Raw genomic sequence first — 21,866 nt, forward strand, 5'->3', positions numbered from 1 at the left:
GCAATAAGTTGCTTTGCCAAATGAGAATTTGCCAAATGAAAATTTGCGAAACGTTGTTTGCGATGTGATAATTTGGGAAAAGTTTTTTGGCCAAACATTAGTAATCCGCCGTCTGTACATATTGCCTTAATAATTGACCCTTACCTAACCGTAATAAATGGTTTCAAATGATCCAACATGTTCTTGTCTGTTACCATACGTCATAAGCCAGGATGTTTCGCCAGTCGGCAATAATTAGGCTGAGTTGCACCATCTTACTTTAACATTGACAAACGTCAAAAATCTGTCAAACTCCATACAAAAACACCGGTTATCGCCATGGTTACCGTTAAAGTTAGGTGGTGCAACTCAGCCTTACTCGCGAGCGCTCTCAGTTTGCGCAAATCTCTAATGAGTTGCCCGCGGGGCACTATGTGACGTGATAGCGACTGGATTCTATGGAGTCTCTATTGACATAAGATATGACTGTGATGATTGGGATGTAAAGAGAAATGAAAATTAGGCTGTATTGTGATTAGTTTCATGACCCTCGATAGTTTAAATTAATCACAGAACATAAAAAAGAAGTCTGATTTTTATATTTTGCTTATTTTTCATGATTGTTTAAATAAAACGATGGCTATAAGTTAACTGTATACCTACGTGTAAAAGTGCTTTTTTAAAGCCTATTTGCAGAAATAAAAAAAATAAAAAATGTTTTGCTATCTCATAAAAATAAGAGCTACGTAATTATATTTTCTTAATTACTCGATTTATGACTCCTTTCTTGTCGATACTGTTTCAGTGCTTAATTTCAAACTAAAAGGAATTAAAAGAAAAGAAAAAATAAAGGGTATTGGCACGTTTGAAAGCGACAACACACAATCGCCATCACATAATAGCCCCGATCTGTATCACATAATAGCCCCGGTCAGCGCACGTTGCACACGGTCAATGGTGATTGCCCACTTTTACGACGTTTGCCCACTATGACTGGGGTTATTGATTCGTTTGATGGCATTTTTCACCTTTATGCTCATGGTGATGAATCGTACTGGCTGGCACTATCAAGCACTATATCTTTATGCAGTTGTGATAAGACTTATTTTGCTAAAACATGTGTATATTGTTGTGCTTTTAACTCTACTAAACATTGCGTTTTAGAATGGGCAGTTAGAGTCGTTAGTTTTCGTAAGACTGGTAATAACAGTAGCTACTAAAAGGTAATAAATATAAAGGTTAAACAATAAGATTAAAGATGAACATGTAAAGCGATACACACTACTGGATGTTTTTGTTCGGGTTATACTTATGTTCTAAGTCAGTAATGGTGTAGGTTCAAACCCAATCGTATACCATTGGTAGTAGTCCATACATGGCCATTATGTACTTATACCTACTTATTTGGTATAATGCAGTTCGTTCGTTCGTTTTAGCCAAATAACGTCCACTGCTGGACAAATTCCCCCCTAAGGCTTTCCGCAACTAACGGTCCTGCGCTGCCCGTATCCAGGTTTTTCCCGCGACCTTTACCAGAACGTCGGTCCACCTAGTAGGAGGCCTGCCCACGCTACGTCTTCCAGCACAAATGCAGTCTACACACCAAACAGCTACCAACCCGCCAACTAGAGTCGTCGACTTTTAGTCATAAAAAATGTGTAGAGTCCTTATGATGACATGTAAATTAATAATTATCTCGGCAAACGATGTTTTAAAAATTTTCAGACTCAAATCCTGATTTCACGGTTCCAGTAAACGGTAACTGATTTATATTACCGGTTGACTATTAGAGATTGGGGGAAAGTCCGAAACTTTGATGGAGTGATAATGAGTTCTTCACGAGTTCCCCTTTATCTTTCTTAGAAAAGATTTAATTCTGACTGATAGATTCGAAACAAAAAAATTAGCACTTTTATATAGTAGCCTTGAAACTTTGGTTTGAGATTTTAGTCCATGGAAATTTTACAAATCTGCTATGAGAAAATCGACCTTTTTTCATAAGTCGTCGATTTTGGTTAGTTATTTTGGATTTCTTTTAGGTCACTTTACAGTTTAGTGAAACTTTTATTTATAGAAAACTAAGTCAGCCAATTGGTGGTGTTAAGGACCAAGGTGTCTTTATTTTCAACTTATCATCCTTTTTTATTTCCAAATAACTTTCTGAATTGTCTAGAAGAGATAGCTACCTAGCGACGGGACAGCCTATATTGTGCCATTCCATAACTATGTAAATTGTGTACAATAAAGAGTATTCTATCTGTCTAAGCTATGACCTTCATTTTAAACCCTAGACCACTATTAACTGTAACTGTTCCTAAGCCATTGCATACACAGACCAAAAAGAAAGGTAACGTTTAATAGTCATAGGACGTTGCATCAACCCTTCCACCAAGTGGGGGCCGGTCGTCGGCCCGCTTCACTCTCAGTTTCGATTCGCGCGTTAAGTGAATAACCACACACTTAGTGTCTGCTATACGACTGGAAGCGCTTGTGTAGCCTGCTATACGACTACAAGAGTTAATTAGGCAAAATGTGCGGAGATATGGGCAAAGCCGTGCTGAGGGCGCTGACTGGAGCGCTGCTCTGTGGATTGGCGTCAGATGCGTATGTGCAGGTAAGGATTTGGTTATTTAAACTTTATTGTCGATCATCTTAAGTGGTATTTGAAGGCAGATTTGAGGGCAGGGGAAGTCGTAGAAAATGTTGGCACGGGTGCGACAATTTAGAAGGTGGCGATGAGTAGAGGTGACAAACGTTGGCTTTAGAGCGGTATGATATTTTTTAAGAAAGCTTTTTAAGGAAGCTCTTGGCCTGTATCTCACCTGATGGTAAGTGATGATCAGGCCGAAGGTAGATTGGGGGATTTGGGGAATTTTTGCCCAGCAGTGGGACACAGCTAGTATTTTTTTTTACATTGTTATTAAACTTATACGTAAAAGCGCTTATTAAAAAAGCCCAGTTGCAGAAATCTTTATGAATTTCATGCGCTATTTACCTAAATTCATTTATTACATTTGAAAAAAAGATCGCATGAGAGAGAGTTTTTGCGGTTTTTTAGGGTCAAGTGTCATAGGTACAGTACATAAACTTAGGTATTTTAAACAAAACTATCTGTAGGTATACAGAATACACTAAATTCGCAAACAGCGCACCTGCCATTTGCTATGAGTTTATGTAGATACCACCCATAAATCTTATTGCCTTATAAAAGTTATTAGCTAGTTACGACACATAGGCCCGTATTATGAAACGACGTCGAACATCGGCAATTGCTTACCATCAGGTGATCCGTCTGCTCGTTTGCCTCCTATCACAAAAAAAAAAAAAAAAAAAAAAAAAAATTAGATTCAACATTAAATTCAAATCTGTTTCTCATCTAGGCTTGAATTTAAATAGAGCCTTTCGTTTTAGTTATCTTGTTAATAAATTAATCATGGGTAATAATGACATATTTGGTATTCACTATGATGTTATTTATCTCAGAAATAATTACTTACAACATTTAAAAAAATAATAGCATTAAATTTTCAAATATGTCAAGACAGATATTTTAGATACTGACCATTATTAATGTAACTTACTATTAACTTACTATACTAATTATTAACTATCACTCTACCAAATAAAACCTCGCATTAACCAAACAGCCGAATATCACAGATGTAACGAACAGTTAATAGACGCGCATTACACGGCGAACACGAGCAAACAGACGTTCGCAAACAACGCCGGGCAATAATGCGATATTTGCCCGGCGATACTGTTTGACTGGGCCGTTGAAGAACCCAGTAAGGGACATTTTACAGATTTTGGATTTTTATCGAAATAACCTTAGATTAAGGTGGCCAAAGGATGTAAGTAAACACAGAAATTGAAATAATAGACTAAGGCTGGGTTGCACCATTTTACTTTAACTTTAACAAACGTCAAAAATCTGTCAAATTGCATACAAAAAACGCCGGTTATCGCTATAGTTACAGCCTAAACAAGGTAAAAGACAGACGCGTAAGCTCAAATCTAGAAATTACTTTGCTTTTACTAGTGTCAAAACCCAGTAAGTAACCTGGACATTACGACACCTAGTAAGTCGATGCACGTTTTAAAATGGTCAATGTGCCTTACTAAAAATTAAACCTACTACTATAATTTTAAAATGTATTTTGAGCTGTTCATTGCTTTGATTTCGGTTTTAACGAGTTACATAACTACTTATGCTTAATTTTTTGTATATTTTAAATGAACATAAACCTCGTGTATAAGTTTTTTTTAATATTCCACAAAGTATATTTTTTAATCTTCAAAATGTTTAAACATATTAGTAGAACAAATGAGAATATTTTTTCGCTCTCTTGTAAAATTTACTCTTCTGCACTTACTAGGTTTTTCCATGGACCAGCCTTATTTGCACTCTAGATATTTCGGAGCGGTCACGCGATATTTTTTATAGCAAGGGTGATACGAAATTACAGACGTGATTGACTTTTGGGACTGGGTAAAGTTGAACGGGATTAAAATTCAATTAGAAGTTTATTATTGTCCCGGAGCAGTGGTGGGGTTAAACTGGGACCGATGTTTTGTAGAGCCTATTTGTAAAAAAACAATAGACTGTTACGTTACGACTCTTTATCCATCGTAATCGTAATCGTATCGGCACCTAATCGTTTTATTAAAACTAATAACTATTAGGTTTTCATCATCATCATCATTTCAGCCATAGGACGTCCACTGCTGACCATAGGCAATGCTGCTGCTCCCCCAATGCTTTCCACGTTGATCGATTGGTAGCGGCCTGCGTCCAGCGCTTCCCTGCTACCTTTATGATGTTGTCGGTCCACCTTGTGGGTGGACGTCGCACGATGCCTTTTTCGGTACGCGGCCTCCATTTCAGAACTATTAGGTTTTTATTTTAAAAAATCCAAGTTTTATATTAGTACTTCTTTCATACGATAATGTACCTAGTTAACCTATTGAATTCATTGAGTCAAAAAGAAAACATGGATTTTGATTTAATTGTTACTAGACGTGACCATTTCTTTCGACACTTTGTGTTGATTAAACAAATCTTTATTTGATTGCAAATTAATCATACCCAAGTACCCAAGACATTGATTTACGTTGATTTAAATATGAGTGCCAAAATATCACTTTTAAGTAACATTTTGAAAAACCCTATATCTTTTTACATACTCGTAGAATGAAGTAACTTGTTTAAAACGAAGTACTTTCCAAACAAAATCCTACATTTCTAACTTGCGTGAATAATTATAATTTGACTGACAACACGTCCCTCAGACTCAGCCTTTTAATTTACATACGGCCCTCTTCCTGAAGTTTCGGAAACTCTTTCAACAAAAATCGCCGGCACTCGCGTTTGCGTCCAAACAAATTTATACATTACGGGTACCCAATAGAAGCGGAAAAGCTAGGGTTGGCAGTCAAAAAAGGTTGTAGGTCTTTTGATCTAACAAAGGGTCGTACATTTATAATTTCAATGCAATTTTTTTACTAAAAAAACTTTTTAAAAGTTCATAACAGACTTTATGAAATAAATAAATCAACTAGAAGTTAATAATGCTTTACAGATAAAACATGATGTTTTGTATGATATAGATAAATAATCATAGGTTGGGATTGTTCAAGTGGATCGACTTGCAAAAGGCCAAAAACATTATTGAATTCTTTATAATGTTGTCCTACGAGAAGCTTGGTAGTCCTGTGTTGTTCGGAATATTTCTTGGGTGTTCTTTTATATTTGGTTTTCAAAGATCACATTTCGTTTGTAAGTACCCTAGTATTATTATAGTAGTATTAAAATACAAAGCATCTCGATTCAAAATGAATGCCCATTACAATCGCGTCTTGTAAGTACTCATATTGTATTATTGTTTTTCTCACGTATTGTTAGCCAGCAACCTTACGTCGGCACCCCTGAGGAAGCCCTCCAAAAAAGCCTTCCAATCCACAAGGTGAGAATTTGCGAAATTACTGCTGAATACCAATTTGGTGCCTGGGCCAAGTTTCAAACAATTTCCACTTTGAGGAGCTTGATCAAAGAAATAAAACTAAAAAACAGACATCCCGGCGAAAATGAGAGTAAATTTAACCAACAGTAATACGCCTTTGAGTGCCCCTGGGAGGACGGAGAAAGGAAAATTACAAAAGTTAGTGTGCCCTATGAGGGCCAAGTTATTGCCGCCAAAATAGATATTTTAAGTCGAGGCTGACCCTCGCTCCTAAACGTTATACGTTCAAAGAACAATTACATGAAAACTTTCTGCTGAAATATGAATTGCTGGAAGTTAGCCTTGATAGCTCGGAGGGCAGGACGTTCGACTGAACATAAAGGCGATTTTAATGTGGAAATGCCCCAACTTGAAACTGTATACTTCAGATCTACGAGAATAGAGGTTTAAATAATATATTTACTTAGAATACGAGATGAGGTTCAATAAAGTTCAGACTTATTTAGTAGGGGAGACCGAGGTGAATTGTAACAGGGGAGAATAATGCCACTGTCGATTTTTTGGAACTTATTAACTACTAGCGAGCCCGTAGTTTTAGTTCAAGTCTCGAGTAACAAAATTAAATGCGCGCTGTTGTGAGCTCGCTGATAGTTAATTGGTTTAAAAAAAATCAACTCCTCTTTTACAACTTACTTCGGTCTCTTTCCCCTAAAACTCTACTAAAAATTTAAAAATGCGTACTCCCTGTATAAAATGACTTTACTTTCGCGTAGGCAGGTCCTAAAATATTCCTCCAAAATTCTAGATTCTTTAGGTGACACATGTCTGTAATAGATTTCGGGTGCTGAATTTTCATTTTATACGTTCATACGGCCGAGTGTGACCTACATCTTTTGTTACCGTGACCAAACATAAGGCTAAAGGCGAAGCGGGTTAGTACATTCTAGATTCTAGAGCGTATGTTATTCAGACGTGTGTATCTAAGAACAAACTAGAAGTTTGTTTGTGTTGAATTAAATTTCTGGAATAGGTTAGGGCTTATTGCTGTGAATAGAATAGAGGGCAATGGAATGTATTATGGCGCCGGTATATTGCTATGATAAGGTTATATTGGACTTATGAATCATGAAGTAACTTCGCTGGTCTTTTTAAAACTTAGTCTTTAGGGTTTCTGTAAATCCTGGCTACATTGGAACGAGATTAAGAGATGGCATAATATATAATTCCCGTAGGTTGGTGCTTCATGAAGCCTTCATTAAGACTAAAATTAAGCTGAATAATTAAGATCCTGTGAAAAAACAGAAGTTAATGTTATGTCCCATTTTTCGTGTTAAACCTGATTTACAGTTAGACGTATTTTCTACATCTAACTAATAATATTCCGGAACTTTCCTGTTTCTCCTAGCTGAACTTTTCTATTAACCGTTCAACTGAGAATATTCAAAAGGCAGTCAAGTGCGAGTTGCTTTAAAGCTTTACTTTACTGACTTTGTTTCTTTGTGGCTTTTATTTGGTGAATTTTAAATTTAAAACCAAACATTGGAAACATCACAAAAGTAACTAACATAGTATTAAAAAGAGAATTGAAATACATTTTGGTTACATTTTACAATGTTATATGTATTTCACACATTGTCATGAGGTAAATATAACCTCTTATGTAACTAAGCTGAGTCGGGATCTAAATTATATCTAATTACTTAAGGTAAGTAAGTAGATAGCAAAAGCGGGAAAATCCATAAGCAAAAGCTAGTTATCCAAAAATTGGTTTGTATTAATGATGATATAGATGGAGTGTTAGCTAATTCAAATGAATTTTATTAATTTATTTGCCTCAAGGAACCCCAATACTTAGCAACTAAGTAGTAAAAGGTTTTAGTGCCAGCGCTAAAACTTGTTTCTTTTAGAGCGTTTATGTTGATGCACCCAGAGTAGCTGGGTCGCAGAGAACTAGAAGGTACCATGGTTTGAAGGTTCAAGTAGATCTGTGGTGTAGTAGTATATAAGTTAAGATTGACACAAATAACTAATTCTTCATAATACTCAAATTATATTAATCATGATAATGTGATGAAATAACAAGACACCCATTATAACAGTTGACAATCGCTATGTTAATAAAGATAATGGTACTATAATTATTTCGTGTTTATAAGGAGCTAATTTGTCAATAATCACTTCTTTGTTTGTTTTAGGAAGAGCAGTTCTACCACCAACAGGCGATTCGTCCACAGAGAGAATACAAGACAGAATTACTGCACGATGTAAGTATAATGTAGCCACGCTATTTTTTACCAACATGCAGTTCATAGTGTATCGCTTTAACTATTTCCAAATAATTTGTAGTCTAAGTTATCCAATATGTTGAGTAGACTAAAAGAAAAGCAAACTTTATACAACACAAATATTAAAGTCACCAGTGATACAACACTACTTAAAAAGTAGCCACAAGGGGTAGCCACATTTTAATTCTTTTTATTAATTTCCTTGAGCGCGTTAAAAGCATTTAATTGGGTATTTAATCACATTGATATGTTGAAAACTTACTTAAGTCGCTGACTTACTTATAGGGGCTTCAGAAAAAATACTAAAACTAAAATGATTATTGTGAGCGTGAAATACTTTAGAGTTTAGATATATCGCACAATGCTGCGCCCTAAATCTTTTTTTACTTCAAACTAGGTCAGCAATTATTTTCCAATCGCTGATAAGGATAACGTTCACTATAGGTAATTATCTCAAGGTATAGATCTCATGTGTCGCGTGTCGCCATCAGCTACCGATAGTGAGAGGGGGCAATGTCCGCCGCGCTGTCATGGCCGCCCGGAGTTGCGCATACGCAAGTTCCGATTTGCAGGCACAGAGCTAACGTGCAGAAGGTCCACTTGGTAAAAACATCGCGATTGTAAAATAGGGCCTAAAAATAAATTAAAATTCTTTATTGCTCCATGTTGGTATACAAAGGTTTTTTCATATCATGAACCCTGCTAGGGTGTTGCAACATGAGATTATTTCTGTTTATAATACAATATCAATAAGCACGTAGTTACGTGTTTTCAAGCCCAAAGATAAAACAAACATGAAATAACTCTACATTTCACATTCAAGTTTCTAAATTAGGTACCACTCTGTCTGTGGATATTACACATGTCATGTCTGTAGAGCTGTGAGTATAGCACATTACTCAATGAGTAATACTCATACTTTACATTTTTATGGCAAAATAGCACATAAGTATTACAATTTACAAGATGCCACAGATTTACCCCCTTACTAATAAAAAGTTACACAGTTGTTGATCACTGTTTTAAAATGTCATTTCCATACTAAATGTCACTTTAAAACACTGATCACCGAGCGTGTAAGTTTTATTAGTAAGGGGGTTATAGTTTAACGTGCCGTCTCGTCTGTATTAAGTAATCGGCTTTTTCAGTTTGCTCGTACAAAATTGCGAGAAACTATTCTAGTAGGGAATTTAGTGCAAGAACCCCTCCACTTTGGTATAGAAGGCTCATTTTTGCACCAGTTGTTCTTTAGGTGCTCCTGAGTAGATTTCCGTCGGTAGACATCGGGAGCCCCCCCTGTGGTAGCAGGGGGAGGGGGGGCAAGTTTCTTTCTGCCGCGCTTCACTTTAAGGCCCATATCTTCAAAACTATGGGTATTAGGGCAAGTGTGGTGTCATCTTCGGATAACTAAAGGATGGCAAATTCATTTCTAGAACAAACTTTTTGCCTTTTCATACAAAATAATAGAAATATTGAGCAAAATTCACAAAAACCAAAAAGTATTTTTTTAAATAAACGTCGTTAACTTTTAAACCACTGGAGATAATCTAATAAAAAAAATATGTCCTGAAAGCTACATTTATCAGGATTACAAATATATACCATTGTATGGTACTTTTTTTGAAAAAAGTAGGTGAAAAAAAATTTTTCTTCAGGACACAGCGGGCGAATTTTACTGCGCGTCGGAAAAAAACATTGATTTTATACATGAATTCATACTATTTGGTTCATAAGCAAGTAAAGAGTATTATTTTAGAATTTATTTAGAGTTCCTGGCACATCATGCTACCATGATTTGTATTTTTTCTTCAATTAATTTTGAACTCTATGTGTAAGACATAAGGTTTAAAATAGCTTAAATACATTTTATTATTGAAAATATCATAAGAAGAAAGCACTAAATAAAGAACTTGAATTTTTCTAAACGTCTAATGATGATTATTATTATTTTAATTAACATTTTTTATTTTGTACATACTATTGTACCAGTGATTTAACGGAAAGGTAAGTGTGAGGAAAGTGAGGATTGATATTATCATAGTACGGGAGATTATTTTTATCACAAAGGCTACGGCTGTGACCATTATAGTGGTTTTTTCAGACAGTACCATTTCCAGGTAAGCTTCGGCAGCTACGGGCAATTGGTCCATGTAGGCTCCATGTTGCTATCGACTCTGGTCCACCCGCAATCAGTCGGGTAAAGGGAAGACTGAGTCGGTTGCTTGCAACTGATCCTATACGCGAACCCCTTGATATACTGCCAGTAGCCAATGCTGATACAAAGCTGTCTGGGTTATCTTATGTAGGGCCACACCTAAGCGTAGTCCACAGCGACCCATTAGGATCTTTATTCTCCCTTTTTTATTCCTTATGATCCAAAAAAATCCTATCCATTAGTTAGGTGAATTAAGCGTCTGAGTGAAAGCCACCTAATAGTCTTCTGATGTCGGATATGCTGACCCAAGCAGACCCATCCTTACAGTATTAAGTGTTTCATGGACCCCACATGTATTCCACATGCTCGAGAGCTTCTGTTGTTAGGCCCATTTTGTGGGACATGTGGTTCGTTCCATAATGCCCAATTTGCGTACCTGTAACTGCTTGAGCTTACCTTTGATAAATTTTCTCCATGACCCTGTATTTCCCTTTAGGAATGATTTGGAGAGGCTTATATCGTTGGAGTTTTCCCATTCAGCCCTGTGCTTCTTGGATATGGCCATATTATGGCCATGAGGTACCTATGCTTTAAGATAAAGGTACTATCAGTTCTGACCCAATAGGTATCGTCTCTGACCCTTGTCTCGCTAGACTGTCGGCTCTCTCATTGCATTCGATCCTTGTATGTCCAGGTATCCCACATCAGGGACACTTTGTCATGCCTTCAGAGTTTGTTCATCTTTAAGATTGCATCTAGAATAATTCTAGACTCAACCTTCACTGAGGCGATGGCCTTGTTTGAGTGCTGCCTGGCTGTGGCTCAGGATGTAAATATTGCGTTTTTTACACCCCTGTTTTTAGTGCACACATAATTATAGCGTAGAATTCAGCTTGAAATACTGTAGCAACCTCCTTAAACGTTCACTGTGTTCGTAGTGTTAACAGGAGACGCCCGCTCCCGTTCCCAAGGCCAGGCCATCTTGGCTTGGAGCTGTCAGTAAAACAGATTAGGCTGTTCTGTTAGGATTTTGGTCCTCTTTTCTAGCCGTCCCTTGTTCAAGATCTATCCACTGTTTTTTCTCCACTTATATTAATCCATTAGTATTGTTTTAGATCAACTACCTCCTACTATTACTACATGCTTGACTATGAACGAGTGCTGTAAGTGCCCACCAACCTAGGCAGTTTTGATCAGTATATCAAGGGCAGTACCTAATTATGTCCTTATGATTTTTTCAAGTTATTTAAAATTTTGTTGGTTCAAGGGGTTCGCGTATAGGGTCAGTTACAAGCAACCGACTCAGTCTTCCCTTTACCCGACTGGTTGGGGGTGGACCAGAGTCGATAGCAACATGGAGCCTACATTGACCAATTGCCCGTAGCTGCCGAAGCTTGCCTGGAAAAGGTGAGATGTTAGTGCAAGAAGTAGTGCAGAAGCTGGTGCTGTCTGAAAAAACAACTATAATGGTCACAGCCGTAGCCTTTGTGCTAAAAATAATCTCCCGTACTATGATTATCAATCCTCACTTTCCTCACAGATACCTTTCCGTTAAATCACTGGTACAATAGTATGTAGAAATAAGTGCTAATTAAAATAATAATAATCATTAGACGTTTAGACAAATTCAAGTTCTTTAAGTATTTAGTGCTTTCTTCTTATGATATTTTCAATAATAAAATGTATTTAAGCTATTTTAAACCTTATGTCTTACACATAGAGTTCAAAATTAATTGAAGAAAAAATACAAATCATGGTAGCATGATGTGCCAGGAACTCTAAATAAATTCTAAAATAATAATCTTTACTTGCTTATGAACCAAATAGTATGAATGCATGTATAAAATCAATATTTTTTTCCGACGCGCAGTAAAATTCGCCCGCTGTGTCCTGAAAAAAATTTTTTTACCTACTTTTTTCAAAAAAAGTACCATACAATGGTATATATTTATAATCCTGATAAATGTAGCTTTCAGGACATATTTTTTTTATTAGATTATCTCCAGTGGTTTAAAAGTAAACGACGTTTATTTAAAAAAATACTTTTTGGTGTTTGTGAATTTTACTCAATATTTCTATTTTTTTGTATGAAAAGGCAAAAAGTTTGTTCTAGAAATGAATTCGCCATCCTTTAGTTATCCGAAAATGACACCTCACTTGCCCTAATACCCATAGTTTTGAAGATATGGGTCTTAAAGTGAAGCGCGGCAGAAGGAAACTTGCCCCTCCTCCCCCTGCTACCACAGGGGGGGCTCCCGATGTCTACCGACGGAAATCTACTCAGGAGCACCCAAAGAACAACTGGTGCAAAAATGAGCCTTCTATACCAAAGTGGAGGGGTCTCCATACAAATCATTGCACTAAATTCCCTACTATTCCACTCTGTAAAAAAAAAATATATTTAAAAAATCAAAATCCACATTTGTCTTTGCTTGTCTCTGGTAATAAACTGCCAGACTAAAACTATGATGAGAAACACATTTTTTCTAAAATGCCTGTTACCTTTATCTGTCTTGTCATTGAATAACTCTGAACTCTAGGATGTAAAATAAACTTGCTATTTATTAAGTACTAGCGGCCGCCCGCGACTTCGTACGCCTGGATCCCGTTTTACCCCCTTCATCTATATTACGCGGTTTAGATTTTTTCAATCAAATGTTTTTTCCCGCTAACTCCCGTTCCCGTGGGAATTTTGCAATATCCTGTTGTAACTAAGCTTTAAGTTTACTAAGGTACCTGCATGCCAAATTTCAAGCGTCTAACTTAAGCGGTTTAGATTTTTCATACAAAAGGATTTTCCCGCTAATTCCCGTTCCCGCGGGAATTCCTAAGTATGATTATAACCTGCCCAGGAGTATGAAAAATAATTGTACCAAGTTTCGTTAAAATCCGTCAAGTAGTTTTTGTTTCTATAAGGAACATACAGACAGACAGACAAAAATTTTACTGATTGCATTTTTGGCATCAGTATCGATCAATAATCACCCCCTGATAGTTATTTTGAAAATAATTTCATGTACAGAATTGACCTCACTACAGATTTATTATAAGTATAGATATTGTGGTCCTTCTGTGCTCTCCGTTCTGTATCGCACAGGATGCTAATGGCATATTACAGATGCCTCTAATGCTTATGCATATGCAACAAATAAAATTTTGCAACAAAAAATTAGGACATCTCTATTTAAAAAAAAAATCATGTTTCAAGATGGTCATACACATCGGTTTGTTGGTTAAACTTAACTAGAAGTAGAAATTTATAATAATATACTTTTAATAATTGTAATTTTTACCCGACTATGCCAGAAGGAGGGTTATGTTTTTCTTGTTAATTACTGGAAAGTGTTCAGGCTGGTGCTTTAACATCTTGATGCCTTAATGGTGAGATACAGGCCAAGAGCTTCCTCGTTGTGGATGAAAAAAAAGATGACATTCATAGTAAAAAATTGGTCACTATTCGCATTGGAACCTGTAGTTTATCTATGGTACAAACTAATCCCATGGCTGGTGAAAGCCCAATGCCCTACAGTGGGATGTAACAGTATTGCACTGTACTTAAACTAAATCGATCGGAATTCATACTAGACTAAACAATTCATTGCCCTACTCTACTGATTATTCAGTGAACTGAACATGGTTTTCACACGTTCATACTCTATGTATTAGGTACCTTATCTTAGTAACTACTATGTAAAGTGCATGGAAATTGAGCTAAGCTAAGTATATTAGATTTTAATGAGGCAGATGTAATGCTTTTGTTCTTATCTGAGACTTATTAACATTATTTTGTTTAGATAAAAACTTGTTATTTAATATGATTGGATCCAATTGCCTGCGGGTAGTAGAATACCTAGCTTTATTTTTTGAATATGAATGTTTAGTAAAATAATAAAAGCAAGTTATTCGTTTTAGTAATTTGAAATTATCTTTAATAAGCATTTTCCATTTATAAACATTACTTCTTAAACTCGAGGTCACATACGAACGATGGGCAGGCTCTATTATTTATATCTATCTTTAGATGCAATCATCATCATCATAATTTCAGCCACAGGACGTCCACTGCTGAACATAGGCCTCCCCCAATGACATCCACATCGCACGGTTGGTAGCGGCCTGCATCCAGCGCCTTCCTGCTGCCTTTATCAGGTCGTCGGTCCACCTTGTGGGTGGACGTTCCACGCTGCGTTTTCCGGTACGCGGTCTCCATTACAGAACCTTGCTGCTCCATCGGCCGTCAGTTCTGCGTACTATGTGCCCTGCCCACTGCCACTTCCGCAGATGCAATCAATACTAAATTAAATAAATATAATCTTGAAGGAAGAGATGTTATGTAGCCTGAAGATTTATCTATTCAGGACCATTTTAGCATGATTAAATCAACCTCTACTTAAATTGTCTGCTTGAAAAATATCCTTCATTTCAAATTTTTAAGATAGCATGACTTTGGTAAGTGTTGCAAGTGACTTAATTCTTAAGAGACTAAAACTTGAAAGTCGTTAATAAACCTGCCAGTGCAGACAACCAGGTGCCGAGAAAGCTCAAAAGCTTGCATAACCTGCATGTTGTAAGTTCCAAGTAGATCTGGGTCAAGGCCACTATTGGTTATGTAAAGAGCAAACGTATTAATATTAACTACGGTTAATTTAATACGGCTCACAACAAAGGCTTGTACACAGCACATGAGACTTTTCATTGCTGTTGTAAATTAGCACTTATTACGTAAGATATAGAGTTTAGCTTGAAGTACTGTCGTGTACTTTACATAACATGCGTGAGGTGATGACATATAAAACGACATTGTTAAATACTCTATGGATACGGTAATAAAGAGTATTACGCGATTCTGGAGGACTATTCCGAAACGCTGTGTCCGTAGTTTCGGGTCTATCTGTCACTGTCGCTCATGCTAGCATCTTGCTTTGCGTGAGAGAGATGACAATACTCGAAGCTTCTGATAACGTTTTAGGAAGTAACCCCTCTGTTGTATTACGAAGTGTCAATGAAGTGAAAAGTAATTTAAAGACATTCGTTGTTACTTAATGGGCGTCAGTTTGAATGGTTGTGGTGTAAAAATTACGTTTATTGTTGAAGTTTTGATGGTTTACTTTTGTTTTATCTTAATTAATGATGATTAAACTGGATGTAACTAAAGGGTTTTGTAATTACATTTCTTTACCTTTTATGCTCCTGATTTGACTGTGGATGTTTCATTACTATTAGATCACCAAACATCCTACTAATATTATAAATTATAAATAAATAAATAATATTATAAATGGGAAAGTTTGTATGGATGTCTGAAAAACTGTTGAACGGATTTTGATGAAACTTTACAGTATTATTTTTTATAACCCCGATTAACATATAGGCTATAATTTATGACGATCTGTGACAAACTAAATTTCACGCGGGTAAGCCGCGGGCAATAGTTATACAGTCATATAAAATATAACTTTGATTGGTGGTTATTTACCGTATTGTATATGGAATCCAAATTTAGGACTTTCCAAAATAATCGGTAAAGCCCATTTAATCTCTTCATTTCGGGGAATCAAACCTAGGTCCCTAGAGCACAATATCTTGTTTTTATTTAGTAAACTTTTGATAACAATCTCACTCAAAAGGTTAGATGCGATCCATGGCGCAGCGAGCTTGCTCAGATGATGCCTGTTCTCTCGTGCCTTTAAAGCCTTATAAGAATAAGAATACTTTGTTCAGCATATAATAAAGAATACAGTACGTAACATTTTCCAAGTTTATGCTGAAGAGGCGCCCGCTCAGCAATATTCGCGACATAACACAAACGTCATGTCGAGAAGCTGGTTTTCAGCGGGAACCAACACTCGATGAGGATTGCGTATTGCGCGCCCCCGCCCCCTTGACCGAGACCATACCGAGGCGGTTTGATAATTACTACCTTGTTTTTTTATGCAAGACAAGGCAGGTATTTGACCGCAATCGCACCTGGTGTTAGATGCAGTCTAGGACGGTACATATCTGCCCTGTAAGTTCCTATTCACTCTCGCCTTGAAAAGGCCCGGATTATAGATTATAGTCTTATGCTGGATTTCTATATTCAATCTTCATCCAAATTGGACGGATTTGGATTGTCAACTGTCAAATTTAAAAATGTTTTTGGCCAAAATATCTGCGGTTTTTGAAGTTTTTACATTTTTATATTGTTTATAAGACTATTTAAACAATATTAAAGTGTAAATGCGTCGAACATTTTGGAAATATAATCTAAAACAGAATTCAATTTGACAGTTGTAATCCGGATTTGGACAAGGATTGAATATAGGAATCGGGCGTTAGAGTTATAAGTTTCGAGAACACAGATCATGTTTCTCTTCACTGAAATCTTTACCAAAATCAACTTTTTCTTTCCAGCGCTACCAGCTCTTCCCGTACAACTTCCAGCCTCACCAGTCGGTCTACCGCAAGCCTTTGAGAGAGCATGAGAAGCCCCAAGATCTCCGCAACGTGCCTGGAGTGCCTGGCGTAGACTTCCCCATCTACCATGAAGTGCCGGACACAAGTTTCTCATGCGACCACGTGCCGGTCAGGCCGGGCATGTACGCTAACGTTGAGACTGGCTGCCAGGTATGTTATTCTTATTACAATACTATGCTTATTATGAACTCTGTATGAAGAAAAATGTTTGAATTATTCTTGGCAAAATTTCACTACACTATAAGTCGCGCGGGGTCCATTGGACCCCAAGCACATCCGTACGACACGTATGCTTATTGCCGTAGCAAGTGGAACCCTTATGAAGGAAGGTGCAGGTGAGCTAGGAAGCTACTAGAACGCTGAGTTGCGTAAGTGTAATATTTGCAGAAATATGACACAAACTAACTCGCTTGGGGTCCAATGGACCCCACGCGACTAATTAAAGGTTAACCTATCTATCGGGAATAAAACCCAAATATACTGCACTTGTCGGAGCCGATTTGGTAAAGAATATGGTAATATTCAGTCTGGTTCACATATAGTTCAAGATATATAAGAAATAAGGAGCACTTCCTTACAGCTTAAAGCTGCACAGCGTCCGCTTATCAAACTAAAGCCTGCTAACCACTCATTACTACAGCTCGGCGATGTTTATACATGAGGTCGTACCGTTAGCATTATAATCATTCCGGATTACAACGGAACCCGAACTTTGGCTTGTGCCCAAAACCAAATGGAAGCCGGCCGTTTTTAGGGTTCCGTAGTCCTGAAGGAGAACCCTTATAGTTTCGATATGTCTGTCCGAGGTTTTGCTTGGAAACTGTTGGCACTAGAGAGCTGTAATTTTGTGGAGGCATATTAAACACACCGACAAAATGGTAAAATAAAATTTTGAAAAAACTCTTTTTTAGGGTAGCTCCCCTACATCTAAAAACTTTTAACTCATGTATTATAAAATTTCTTACCTAATAAAAAATCATTAGAAGAAAATATTAAAAGTGACTCTAGATGAAGTAATTGCTTGCTTCTGAAACATATTGTGGTAACGACGGACAACTACGGAACCCTACACTGCGCATGCCACGACACGCACTTCGCCGTTTTTTGCCATTAATTTCGAATGCAGATCTCTACCACTCATTGAGTAAATTGAACTTATCTTTGCGAGTGGCCTGAATTGGAGTTCAATAAGGAGTTAATAAGTTTCTTTGAAAGCGAAAAGTGGATTGTTCTGAATTTACCCGAAGTGCGGTTGATTGTCCAAAGGTGCGATTGTAGGGTAAGTGACATTTAGGACGTCGCTTTCGGCTTTTGATTTGAAAGGTAGCCACTTGAATAAAGTTATTCCTTATATTTTTGACCTCGGACATAAAATTTCCAATCAAACTTTATCCAAAAGCGGAAGAAGTCTAAGATTGTTTGACGATTATTCACCAGAAAGTCACCAACATTACAAAATGTAAATTAAATGAAGGATATTCTCTTCTAAGTACCTACTGTCACATTGTTACTGCATCTGTCTACTGATCTGTCTAAACGGAAACATACAGTTCATCAGTACAAATTACACTGTACATAAGGTTTAATGAAAATAAATCTTTCTTTTGATTCCTGCGCAATTTTCAACATTCGGTAAAAAAAATCTGTGCGTTTTGGGTGCATTCATATTCACCAAAAGGTAAAAAAATATAAAGGAGTACCTATTCAATTATATTATTATTTTCATCTAGTCAATCATTACGTCAATTAGCTTGCATTAGGCCAATACGTATTGACTACAGATTAATACACATGCAGCTTACAAACGGTATTCTTTCACCACCTTTCCACCACCGGATGATTTACACCCAGGTTGGGTCAGCATCATTAGCATGAAACGGCAATTTGGCAGTTTACGCGGTGATACACCGCGCACATGAATCACTTTGTTGTCGGGCTCGCACAACGGTGCATGGGCTGTGTACAGTGTAACGCTGTAGTCAGCTATCAGCTATTGGCCTGGATAATAAGATCTATGAGTACCTATGTAGTATAATAACTGCTCATAAGATAGGTCCCCTTAATTGATATTTATTGTCCGTGGTGCATATCTTTTCTTAAAAGTTATTAAACCATTGTTTGTCAACTGTAATCCGCTTTGCAATGGAGGGAAGTCGAACCTTATCTTCGAACTCCTCCTATTCTTCTGATGAATTTCGTTGCGGGTCGAATGACAGTTTAACTTTCCCCCCGGGACAAACTTGATCTTCACTGGTTAAGTTTTTATTGGCGATCAAGCTGTAGATCCACAGGAGTTGCAGCGGTGGGAACGAGAGGTAGGAATAGTCCCGTTTTAGTATAATACGAGAAACTGCCACTTTAGCACTATTGATCGCAGAACGATGTTTCACAAAAAATGTTTTGCTAGACATTGTAGTATAGGTATTCTTCACCATTAGTATTTTTGTAGAATATACTCCTATGGTATTTAAAAATGTACGACATTAAGAAAAGATAGATCTATCTTTTAGAGGTGGTAAATTCTTAGCAAATTATGCAGAGTTACCCCAACAGTGGGATGGCTAAGATTATGCTTCTCTGCTATTTGGGCCCTTTGGATGCTTGTGGTAGATGCCATTACCTGGTCACCTATCTTAGCGTGTCGTGGTTTACTTATCATAAAAATAAAACTCATTTATTTTTGCAAATAGCCTTTTAAAAAGCACTTTTACACGTCCCGGTATTAACCCTACCACTGCTTCGGGACAATGAATGGGCCATGCTGAGAAGAAGCAGCGCAAGAAGCGTATCTTCAGTGACGGCCACCAGAAAATACACAATTGAAACGTGACTTTATAATGCAACAAGGAAGGCATAATTTCTAAAGTTACTAATTAAGTTTCTTGCAGAATGTAACCACAATTTGTCAAGTAAACATTAGTCAGCTGTTTTCATCTGTTACGCAATGCGGTCGTGACTGGGGGTCGTGATCTCAATCTGTCATCTTTGTTCAGTTAGATTAATATATTGCGACATAATCCACTGGATCTTGGCGGACTGATGATTCACAGCCCTTGTGTAGTCCGCATCAGTATTTGGCAAATGGCAATCTTGTAAATAAGATGTGACATGACATAAAGGTCAGCCTAATATTTTGTAGATGGCACTTAGCAATAAAATACAGGGTGGAAACGATAAGTGTGCTCACTCACTCGATTATTTCTAAACTATACAAGATATGGAAAAACTAATCCCGAAAGTGCTTCAAGATCTCTATTAAACGGTATTAACCCTTAAGTAACATCCTTATTTTTGGTTACACTTAGAACACCCCGGGGAAAAAAATTACCCCAAACGGAAATTGAAAAATTTTAAGTAAATATTTAAAATCAATTTAATTTTGTGATTTACAGTGTATTAATGGACTCACTGAATTATACGATTGCTTTAAAAGAACGTCTATCTAGCGTAAAGAAACACCTTAAATCAATCATAACAAAAAACAAATAATTTGTCATTGGCAACCAATAGTCTCCACAATGGTCTTCTAGAAAAATCTTGGAAAGTTATTGTGGGAACCAAAAACGTACACTAATCGGACATTAAATAGATGTTTTATGCATATTTTAAACACAAAATGAAATAAAACGAAAATTTCTGGCTTTATAATAAAGCAAAATAAAAAAACTTATTTTTTTATAAAATTGTGAAAAAAATATTTTAAAATATTTTTTATTTATTTTATTCCTAATTATTTTTTTCAAAACACATCAGACACCCTGAATTACTACGTAATTATCACTTTTGAGCCCTATTTCTGTGTCGAATTTATGAACGCTCCATTTTGAGGGGATGTCTTCAAAGTTCGAAAAGTATCATGTAAATCAAGCTCTAAGTAATTATCTCTCTGCATTCTAGAAACAATGTGCTACTTAATCGTCATATAAATATCTACTCATTTTGTTTCAATGTTGTAAAAACCTTTTAATAACATGTTAGGTGATGATAAATTAAAGTATGCGTAACTAACACCCTGGGGTAAATTTCTGCCCCACCTACCTGTACAAGCTAAACGGATGATTTTTTTCACATCCCGCATCTACGAGCTTAAAGCGCACACTTTGGATTGAGAATACACAAAACGACATTGCACTAGCTACGCTAGAAAAATAGATATGTCAATTTTTATGCGCCTGGGGTAAAAAATTACCTCACGGTGTTACTTAAGGGTTAATAATAAGTTACAGAATAAACTGCATCTATCCGAAAATTCAATGTTTCCAGCTTTTATACTAAATGTAAATTGTAGTCACACAATATTAGAACGCCGATTAGAAATAATATAGTGAGATCACTTATACAGGGTGTTGGGTAAATGGGTATATGAGCTGACACTAGCCCATGTTAATATATGCATATAAATGGTATGGTGAAGTCAGAAAATCGATATTATCATCATTTTAACTATTTTAATTTTCATACAAATCTGATTTTATTAATTTTATTTTGAAAAAAAATAATTAAAATGATGATATCAAATTTCATTCTTGATTCAGAAGAATGAGTTCGATTGCCAGGTAGTACAGAAACTATGTTACTAATTTCAACCTGATTGTCTGCCCTGATACATATATCTGTCTAATAGAACCTTGTGAATGGTGAATATCACTTACCATGAACGAAGTCCATTGAGTATCAGGATACCTGTAAACAATAGATTAATTAACTTAAAATCATGTAAGTAGTTTAGATTAATACTATTTATGCTCGTATTCGCAAATAGAACGCACAGCGTTGAATAGAGCTCTGTGATGGGTTGGTGTGTCACCCTGTGCGTCGACGCGCACTGTGAGACCTCATAGTAATGTTTGTGAATACGGGTGTGAGTATTATAACAAACAATGAGGCTCTTTAAAGGAATAATTATCTCAACCAATATTCCGTTCTGTGTCAAAATAGAGAATCTGGTAACTGAGCAATATGATCCCTCAAGGATATCAGGAACAGCAGCCATGTTTGAAAGCTTGTCAATAAATTTACGTAATTTTG

The 21,866-nt window shown here is 36.5% G+C and overlaps 1 protein-coding gene across 1 annotated transcript in view; it reads left to right on the top strand.

Moving 5' to 3' along the window:
* Positions 1-2,391: 2,391 nt before the first annotated feature.
* The window catches only part of LOC135073539 (uncharacterized), a 35,620-nt gene continuing 16,145 nt past the window's right edge, over positions 2,392-21,866 (top strand). Inside the window, exons 1-3 of the mRNA XM_063967717.1 lie at positions 2,392-2,593; positions 8,138-8,206; positions 16,776-16,988. Of these exons, the coding sequence (XP_063823787.1) occupies positions 2,510-2,593; positions 8,138-8,206; positions 16,776-16,988 (366 nt within the window). The 5' untranslated portion in view covers positions 2,392-2,509. The remainder of the gene's footprint in view (positions 2,594-8,137; positions 8,207-16,775; positions 16,989-21,866) is intronic.

The sequence above is a fragment of the Ostrinia nubilalis genome, chromosome 7 (genome assembly GCF_963855985.1).
Source record: "Ostrinia nubilalis chromosome 7, ilOstNubi1.1, whole genome shotgun sequence".
Lineage (NCBI taxonomy): Eukaryota > Metazoa > Arthropoda > Insecta > Lepidoptera > Crambidae > Ostrinia > Ostrinia nubilalis.